This window comes from Protomyctophum parallelum (assembly GCF_964188405.1).
Source record: "Protomyctophum parallelum genome assembly, chromosome: 3".
Classification (NCBI taxonomy): Eukaryota; Metazoa; Chordata; class Actinopteri; order Myctophiformes; family Myctophidae; genus Protomyctophum; species Protomyctophum parallelum.
Window position 1 is genome coordinate 9,659,327 of NC_139698.1, and position 10,567 is coordinate 9,669,893.

A 10,567-nucleotide genomic window follows, 5' to 3' on the forward strand; every position below is an offset into this window, starting at 1 on the left:
GTAACAGGGGTTGTTGCACGGTCAAAAGCGTTCTGGTCAAATGCAAGCCTAGAGAGCTAAAAATACTATGACAAAGGCTGTGAAGTGAACCTGGACTGCTTTTGTGTGTTTACAATGCACAGTAGTGAACCACACCTCGGACTAGAAGTGAAACATACTCACACCTTCCGAGGTAGTCTGAGCTACTTTCGCACATATGACCAAACATAGCTGATAACTCATACATTATTATGAGTCAGACTAAGTCCAGGTCGAAAAGGGGGTGCATGTGTTTGGTCTAACATTATACTAACAACAGTGACAGGCATTAGTCCGCCACTCCACCCCAAACCCTAATCTAACCTCACAGGGAATCAAGCCACAGATTAGTTTTCACCTGCCATGGTTTAGTTTTAACCTGCCCACGCATGTCTGGAGCCACGGGTTAGTTTTAACCTGCCCACCTGAGAGCTCAAAACATGAGAAGGAATGACCACGATATGTCACACTGCTGGTGGGATATGAGTTCAGGGGAGTAGGTCCTGCAGCCATAGAGGAAACACGAGCCATGTACCCTTTGACCCTCCCTGCAGCGTCTCATTTTTTAAGTCAACGTTTGTGGCCTTTGTGTAAACAGGGGTTGTGCTTTTCAAAGTGGGGTCCAGGGACCCCTTGGGGTCCTTGACGGGGGTTCAATGGTGAAAAAGGAACCAAAATATATATTGTACAACTTTGGAGCAAGATCCAGTGTGTGTCTTGTTTGTTGGTTGAATGGTTCCAGGGGGTCCACAGCTAGATTAGTTAATATACTACCATAAGATCCATTTAGCCTTAACCCAACAGTATATACAGCACTGTACTGTAGTCTATATTTGAATAATAGTTGATGTGCTATAAAAGATCACACCTGTGTGAAGTGAGGGGTGCTAATATATTGCTATTGAGCCACTAAACACACTTTGCTTTATTCATCCAGCGTGATTTGAATAACAAGGCCTAGAAAGGCCTCATCCACCACCTTCATCTGTTTTCAATGCATTGAGGCTGAAGGGAAAGCAATCGAACATGGAGCTGCCGATCAACGAGAGCTTTGATATGCGGTAAGCTAACTTTACAGGTTTATCATTAAATAAAGCGCTAAATAACACGTTAATGGCGTTGTTGGCTGGTAATCCAGTCTGGCAGTGTGCCGCAGGTTCGACTCCCGATCCCGACGGCCTTTACTGCATGTCACCCCCGCCCCACAATCTATCTCTCCCCATTTCCTGTCAGCCTACTGTATACCTATGCCTCTATAAAAACATCACACCTGTGTGAACCGAGTGGTGCAACTCCCCTCTCTCCCCCCCTCCTCTCTCTCTCTCTCTCTCTCTGTCTCTCTCTCTCTCTCTCTCTCTCTGCTCCGTCAGATTAGCTTTATTATGGATATCAATCCGCGTCGCTGAGAACTATTTTTTCATTATTATTTTGGGTCGGCCTTTCCTTCTTTAGCGTACCTAGACCGAATCGCGCATGCGAGCTGCCGTCCACGGGGGTCGGCCTTTCCTTCTTTAGCGTACCTAGACCGGATCGCGCATGCGAGCTGCCGTCCACGGGGGTCGGCCTTTCCTTCTTTAGCGTACCTAGACCGGATTGCGCATGCGAGCAGCCGTCCACCTCCCATTATACAGGCAGACTAAAAGCTGAATAACTCCTAATCTACGGAGCTCTCCATGGTTTGGTCAATTAGCGCGATGTCCGGAGGTCTTTGCTGATTATCCGGTGGTCTAGATGGAAACATTGGTGCTTTCTAGAGCAAGGATGGCTATATTTTAGCTCGCTAGCATTGACGCTATTTATTTAGCACAAGATGTGATCTGTTTCTGTGCTGCGTGCGCAGCCTCTCCAATTTCACACATGCGCACCCCACTCGTGCTCACACAGGTACACAAACAAACAGGTACACAGGTACACGGACATTGCTGGATGTAGGAGTGGTTGCACCACTCAAAAAGAAAATAAAGGCGAAAGCCACAAAAAATATATCTTTAAAAAAAAAGGCGTTAAAGAAGTTGTTAGCCTGGAATAAGTCTAAAAAGTGCCAACACAAACATTAAACGGCATTAACAAAACAGAGACAACGTGACGTAATGAGGCACATTATGACGTACATTTTCCCTACATTGTTAATGGCGTTTATACAAAACAAACATTGAAACTGAAGACAAACATTAAACCTGTATATAGGAGGGGCTAGCGCCCCTCAAAAATAATAACAGTCAGACATTCAGCAGGTCCTTAACCCATTCTGAACGGGAACGCATTTTGGTGTTAGCATCATATTATGCTTTAGCTATTGAAAAATAGCAGATCTACAAGCTCATAGCGCGCCACCGAGTGGCGCGCTACGAGCTTGTAGGTCTGCTATTTTTTTTTTATCGAAGAGCGACTGACATTTTTAGAATCTGATCTCAGGTCAGAATGGGTTAGTCAGACCAGTGTGTGTCCATCCGTGGAAACCTCGTATGAATCTGATCTCAGGTCAGAATGGGTTAAGCGAGGAACAGCTCCCTCGTCTGCCAATGCTCATTCATGATGACCGCTACGGGGCTTTGACATCACTAGAGTCTTTCCGGCTGCGAGTGACTAAAAGCTGACACACCACATAAGAGAATAAGGAATGTGAAAAGGCTCATCTATTGGGGGGAAAAGAAGACTGAGAGAGAGAGGGGGGGAGGTGGGTGGGAACAGGCGGGGATGATTCACGCCACGCACACCCCATGGCAGCTGAGGTGGCTGCATGCTGTATCTTGGTGATCCATGAGTCATGTTTACCATAGCGCCGGTCGGTATACGGATTACACAACTTCCCTAGTCTCCATTACAAAATGATGCCCTTTGTGCCAATATTTACTTGATGGTGGAAAAAGTAGCCGCTCCTAATGCCTCTAAAAAGCTCCCAGTGAAGCCTAATTTACCTTATAGTCGCACGACTTGTGCTCCACATGAGGAGAATAGATGATTTCCAAACCACAAGTGGCACTATAGTGGTTGTTGTTTTCATGTGAGCTTTATGCCGGTCATGTAAAAACGTGTAAATGAGGCTTGAGGGCTGCATGGCACACAGCTCTCCCAGATCATCAGAGAATTAAAGGACCAGTCCAATGACCCACACCCCGACTATATACAAACACAAATCACTGTAATCTAATGCAGTGGTTTCTCAAATTTTTCTTTGTCTCATTGGAGGCGATGTGGGGTTCAGTGTCTTGCCTATGGAGGACACTCCATAGGCCCGGAGGGGCCGGGAGTCGAGACGCCTATAAAGAACTGATCGTTGGACGATCTGCTCTACCTCCTGAGCCACAGCCGCCCACAAAACGATCCCAGAGAAAACACACCCTGAGTTATATAGACTGAAGGATCCCCTGGCACAGTATATACACTACTATAACAATCACAGCTTGCATTCCTTACAACTCAAAAAATATAAAAGGTCTTTACTGTGTAAGTGATATGTTTTGGTTAAAACAAAACGTTTTTTGTTATAAGGTTATATATATTTAGTAATCATTGCTATATAGTGTTTGTTCAGTAACAGCTATAGGTTTACTTGAACTCTAGCTATTCAAAAATTGACAATATAGCTCACAGTTATGAGCTAGTAGAAGTTATGAGCTTGTAGATCTGCTTTTTTTTTACATTGGGAAGATATTTCTCTTATGGCACAAACTCTTTTCAAATAGGGGTCTGTGCGGTCAAATTATATATATTTATATCAATTTAGGGATCCTTGACATCAAGATGTTTGCGAACCCGTGCTATAGACCAGCGGTTCTCAATAGACCAGCGGTTCCCAATGGGTCCTTGAAGAGTTACTGGTCCGAGTGTGTACAAATTAGAATTGAGGCATTTATCAGATGTTCTTATCCAGAGCTACTTATACAATATAAAGCAAGGCACTCACATAATGAGCATGGAGCATGCAGAGACACAGTATAGTGCCTCAAGAAACTATAGGATCCCTGCAGTTCCATGGACCTTATAATTATCATTTATGGGTCCATGCTTATTCGTATTTTGTGTAGAGTGGGATCCCAAAAAATAAAACAAATAGATGAATAAATATATATATATTATAAGGGGGGGGGGGGGGAGGGGGGTCCTTGAAAATAAAAACGTTTGAGAACCTAACCACCAATGTTATAATAGACCGCCAACACTCAAAACCTACATCTGTCCGTTCCACCTTAAAAAGCCAGTGGGACGGGGAGAGCTATCCGCGGTGCTGAATCGCTCGAGCTGCTGCGAGCGACATCTGTACACATTCGCGAGCGCGCGCGCGCACACACACACACACACACACACACACACACACACACACACACACACACACAGCCTGAGCAATGGATACACCGAGCCGTTAACGACGTTGCAATCAATCGCTCTTCATAAGCTAGTATCAACAGCGCACACAGGACAACATCTAAAGCAGATCTCGCCCATGATGATGTCGTGTTGTGTAATCCGGCTGTGCATACGTGACGTTTCACGTGATGAAAGGTTACGCATTTTGGCATGATTTTACGCGAAAATGGCGCCCGTTGCTAACCCAACCCCATGGCTAAACAGAGCGGTGGTGCATGTGTGGAAATGGAAACACACAGACATTCATGGTCATCCCATTCCCCCTGCTGTGTGCTCCCCTCCTCGGGACAACCGCACAAGACAAGGAGGGGATGTCCCTTAAAAACGAGGAAGTCCATCATATGTAGCTACTGTATAGCCTACTGTCCACTATGTCTGTATAACTGTAACCTACATGGCTCATGTTCATAAATAACATCATGTCTGCTTCCGATGTTAAGGGGCAACATAATAGGCAGCTATACAACCAGGCTAGCCTCTCTCTCTCTCTCTCTCTCACGCGGTGACAACCGTACCAATCCCCACTGTGTGGCGGTGGTAACGAGCCTGCAGTGCATCACGTCCAATCATACAGGCTCAGAGAAGAAGCCATGAAACGCCAACAGACAGACATGCTGCATTACATGTCGCTGCTCTGTGCTGCTATAGTCCTCGGTCTCATGTCTGTCACGTTATTACAAAACAAGACGTGTCCTCCTTACTTGAGCATGGTCTGTTCCTTCGCCTCCTCCTTCTTCTGGCGGTCCATGACGCCGAGGATGATCTTCCGCTCGTCCTCGGTCAGGTGGCTGAGGTCCGGCATCTCCGGCCCGCCTGGACCGGCGTTGGCGACGGCGTTGGACTTGGCAGCAGCCGGGCCGCCCCGGGGCCCGAGTGGAGCAGACATCTTTGCACACAATTGCTACAAAATGGAAAATAATAGTGGGGAGGGCGGGATGGGGATGGAGGGGGGGAAAGCCAGGATCAACAACCAACCGATAGCATGTTAGGCTACGGTTCATATTCAGGAGAGCCGCACACACACACACACACACACACACACACACACACACACACACACACACACACACACACACACACACACACAGCTGTCAAGCATGGAATCACGAGGTTCGGGGCCTCAGAGGGAGATAGAGAGGAGAGCTGCGCTCATTTGACGTTAAGGCTACATTGCTAAAGAGTCAAGACTATATGGCATTATTATTATTATTATTATTATATCCTATCATGTTAACACGTTCAAATAAGAGACAGAATGGTGTTCACCAGGCTACAGGTTTCGCCATCGATTTGCAGTCATAAATGCTCATAAAGAGGGCATGAAGTCAACTGTAACAACCTCTCTGTGTCTCTCTCTCTGCATATAGAAGCTATAGGAAGGGATTTGGTTCGTCAGGAACAAGCTGGATCGTTTAATTCACACACCACCCCCCACCCCCTGTTTCTTTTTTTTCGAAAGATGAAATGACTATAAACGATGACAGATTGATGCTATAGCCTATAGTATAGAATACAATCCACATGAGAGCATAACTGTCCAACCGTATACAGCCTCAACCAACCTCCCACTATATGGATGCACAGCAGAACACCAGAGTGTTATCGGGAAGGGGTCGAGAGAGAGAGAGAAAAAAAAAGAAAAGCTCTTGCCTTTTATTTTGCAATCATGTTAAATCCTGTCCTAACCCATCGCTTCCATCCTCTGGAAATGGTTCACTCGCATGTTGAGAATGTGATAGATGCCCCCAGTCCGTCCTTGTTTTCCTTCCGAGTGTGTGTCTCTCTCTCTCTCTCTCTCTCTCTCTCTCTCTCTCTCTGGCCACACACTCGTTCTCGCCTTCCTTCCCCAGCAGGTTGCTTAATTCTTGGAGATGTCTTAAATGCACAAAAATGGATGCAATGAGGAGGGAGGAGGGAAAAAAAAAGAAAAGGAAGAATCCCAGATAGGAGAGTAGGCGGAGCTACTAGAAACACGTAGAACAAAGCTTGAAACGGACGAACGAGAGAGAGAGAGACACACACACACAGAGAGAGAGAGAGAGAGAGAGACACACACACACAGAGAGAGAGAGAGAGAGAGAGAGACAGACAGAGAGAGAGAGAGAGAGAGAGAGAGAGGGAGGTTGCCGACGCACTGTATGTTCATTGACAGTAGCCTATACAGATCAAGCTTTTTGCAAAACGCGGACTGGAGTGGAGATTGGAGAGAGAGACCTCCCCCAGTCCAGATCATCACGGTTAGGCTTCAGTGGTTTTACATTTTCATATCAAGGTCCATTTATTATTTATTCAGCATTTGAGCCACGCGGACCACCATGACGTCATTAAGCCAGCTCTCAGACCCAAAACCAAAGAAGATTTTGTCCACAATTCCATGCTGTAACCTGCCTATTGATGTTGTATTATATACCATTAGGAGAGAGAGAGAGAGACAACAGGCAATTCTTCTACATTCTGAAATTGTGTAGACTTTGTAAATTAACTGATGCAGATTGTTTTTAAGCAATAATAAAAAAAAATAGAGCGTAAAATGAAACCAAAAGGATCCATTTTACATTCTCAAGATCTAATAAGGGTCCATTTGGTTACCAACTTGCTGTTATTTAGCATGGGGGACCGCACTTGGAATCAGCTCAAGGACCACATGGTGGTCCACGGACCATTGGTTGAAAACCACATGGGCTATATAGCAGGAAAGCGTCATGCATATTTCATAGAGGGAGAGACCGGGCTATGATGAGTGAGACTGGTGAGTGAGGTGAGAGGTAAATACTGAAAGGACTGTCAGCAGTTGCGTGACTCACATAAATTCCAGTTAATCCAGAGGTTTCCATATAGTCAAAAACAATAGAGCACCGAAGTCCTGACGTAACTCGCTCATCCCGACGATTCCCCTGGTTCACGGAAGTAGTTTCTCTATGGAGAATAACATGGGGTGATCTTAATATCGTCTACTATAAGCGTTGTGGTCCAAAAATAAACAAGCTGTCTCGGCGTTATTGTCAGGGAGGTGTCTCTGTATCGTTTGCAACAGTCAGTCACTCATATATGATACAGTCTGCTTCTAGCGAAAATCTAACTAATTCAGCAGCAGTAACATTAGCGTTTTCTCTCAGTCAGTTGATTCTTCATATCCATGTGAGTGAAGCGGCCGGGATGACATGTTTATTTTTCAAACACAGTTCTTATATGAATCAATCTAAAACTCCTCCTATGGTGATTTCAATGCAACTAAACAAATACATGAACCTGGGGACTGACGCCCTCTACTGAAAGTGACGTCAGACTTCGGTGCTCTATAAGGATTCCAGAAGGGAAACTCCTATACGATTTATATTTAAGAACAAATACTTTTTTCAGGAAGGAATATTGGGATTGGAATATTATTAGGAATATTATTCTATTAGAATTGTATCCAATATTTGTTGCAAAATGTTATAGGATTTTTAATAGCATTTTGTCTTTTTGTCGAGGGGCACTAAGCCTATATATACAGCTTTTGTCCCCACAAAATGTCCGCAACAAAAACATTAAATGCCATTGACAGTTTTGACACGCGTCTCATATTCGCCATTGACAATGAAAGGAGAAATTAGGTCAATTCCGCCAAATATGACGTACATTTGTGGCAACAGGAATTCTGATTGGCCACAGTATGAGATGATGCATGATAAGAGCGCCCCTCACTTCACACGGGTGTGATTTTCTGTCATAGGTAGCCCCGGCCTATAGGATTAGGCACAGACACAGACACACACACACACACACATGCAACACAACACATTAGTGACATTAAACAACACGCACACATGCACACACGCACGCACGCACACACACACACGCGCACGCACGCACGCACACACACACACACACACACACACACACACACACACACACACACACACACACACACACACACACACACACACACACACACACACACACACACTAACAAATGATTGTAGCTAGCCTAATAATAAAATCCTTTATCAACACAGCTACATAAATGAATGTTTAGCCTCTAGCTAGCAAATAGCTAAGGGCCATTCATAGGCCTACTCCTATTTTACCGCTGTTTCGGCGTTGTAGTGCCGAAATGATTTCGCTCGTCAGAAATTTTCAGTAGCACCGAAGAGCCGACTTTAGGACGGTACCCGCCCCCCCGAACCTCAAATGACGTCAAATTGTAGGCTCTACAAAGCCGAACCGACTTTTATTCGGCTCTAAAATAGGAGTATGAATCGTCCCTAAGCATGATGATGATGATGATGATGATGATGATGACTCACACCTGTTCAGTGGGAGTGGCGTCGAGCGAAAACATAATAAAAAATAGTCTTAAACATAAAATGTTAGGCTACTTAACATTAGGCTAAGTAAGAAGAAAGTAAGAAACCCACCTATTGACGGACGCGGAAAATCATTCTTCAACTTCTTCTCCTGCGAATAATCATATACTACAGTTACAGTAGTACTAGTAGCCTACTACTAGCCTAAAAATCAGAAGATATTTTGAAAGATCGCGCCAATCTGTCAGGGGGAGTTCAGGCAGATATCAATCCGCCTAGTCCCTCCGCAGGAGGAAGTAGTCCTTTGTTTTTGTTTTTTACTAGTCTATAGGACCAGAGTATTGAGTATTAGCCTGGCTAATAAACCAGACTAATCCGCCGGCAGGCAATCTGTTTTGCTACCGGCTGATTCGGTCTAGTTTATAAACCAGGCTGAGGCTAGGACCGCAGAGCCCATCTATGATATGTATTATTCTATGAAAAGTGTATGATGTCCATGCTTTTCAACCAACCGATGAACCGAACCAACCAGGCAATGGTTTAAAGCAGTGGTTTTCAACCAGTGGTCCTGGGACCACCAGTGGTCCTTGAGGGGGGGTTCCAGGTGGTCCCCAGCTAACCAAATGGACCCTTATAGGTCCTTTTGTTATTTTGATCAATATTTATTATTTGCCTGTTGTCTCTACACATCATTACAGCATGGAATTGTGAACAAAATATTGGGTCTAAGAGGTTCAATCTGATTAAATGGTGGTCTGTGACTCAAATGCAGAATAAATAGACCTTGATATGAAAAGGGTTGAAAACCACTGGTTTGACCCATTCTGATCGGGCACCCATTTTGGTGTCAGCATCATGTTATGCTTTAGCTATTGAAAAATAGCAGATCTACAAGCTCATATCGCGCCACCGAGTGGCGCGATACGAGCTTGTAGGTCTGCTATTTTTTTTTATTATCGAAGAACGACTGACATTTTTAGAATCTGATCTCAGGTCAGAATGGGTTAATCAGACCAGTGTGTGTCCAGTGGAAACCTCGTATGAATCTGATCTCAAGTCAGAATGGTTTAAAGTGTGGTCCGACCGTCCGAGGACCCCAAGCTGTCCTTGAGGGTGTTTCAGTAGCCCAAAATAGTAGGCCTATAGATTTAATATACTAAATAGTATATAGGCTATCAAAAATAAAAAAGTATTTTAAGGTTTTAAAGAAGAACTATAATGTTGCTATATTGTCAATAATACAATCTTGGTGTTTTGCCAAGAGACAAGAGAAAAATCACACCTGTGTGAAGTGAGTGGTGCAACTCTCTGTGTTGGGGGTCCCCAGGGGTCACCCAGAAGTTACAGACCCACAGGACCACGGCCAGGGTGCCGGCCCGGTTCCCGCGAGCCGCCCCACGTCCAAAACGATAGAGAAATGACAGAGTTACCATGTGGGGTTCTCCGGGGGGGGGGTCCACGGGGAGTCCTCAGGGGGGTCCCCGGAACGCCCCCCCCAGGGGGGGTTGGCCGATTCCGGTGAGCTGCCCCACGTCTGAAACGGTTGAGTAATGACAGAGTTACCGTGTGGGGGTACTGTACCCTGTACTGTACTGTCACTGTAACTGTAGCCTACTGGCACACCCGAAATCATCATATATACAGTTAATAAGTGCGTGTGTGTTTGTGTGTGTGTTGTGATTGGTGGTGAAAAACAACCATGCTATTTTCGTGCTCATACCCAGGCACCCAGCCAGCCAGCCAGCCACACACACACACACACACACACACACACACACACACACACACACACACACACACACACACACACACACACACACACACACACACACACACACACACACACACACACACACACACACACACACACACACACACATAGCTCCGTAAGA

The 10,567-nt window shown here is 45.2% G+C and overlaps 2 protein-coding genes across 2 annotated transcripts in view; both read right to left on the reverse strand.

Moving 5' to 3' along the window:
* The window catches only part of rims2a (regulating synaptic membrane exocytosis 2a), a gene marked incomplete at both ends in the record, with an annotated part of 244,188 nt that extends 238,916 nt beyond the window's left edge, over positions 1-5,272 (reverse strand). Inside the window, one exon of the mRNA XM_083762001.1 lies at positions 5,088-5,272. Within this exon, the coding sequence (XP_083618127.1) occupies positions 5,088-5,272 (185 nt within the window). The remainder of the gene's footprint in view (positions 1-5,087) is intronic.
* The window catches only part of fzd6 (frizzled class receptor 6), a 296,006-nt gene that overhangs the window by 208,036 nt on the left and 77,403 nt on the right, over positions 1-10,567 (reverse strand). The window lies entirely within an intron of this gene.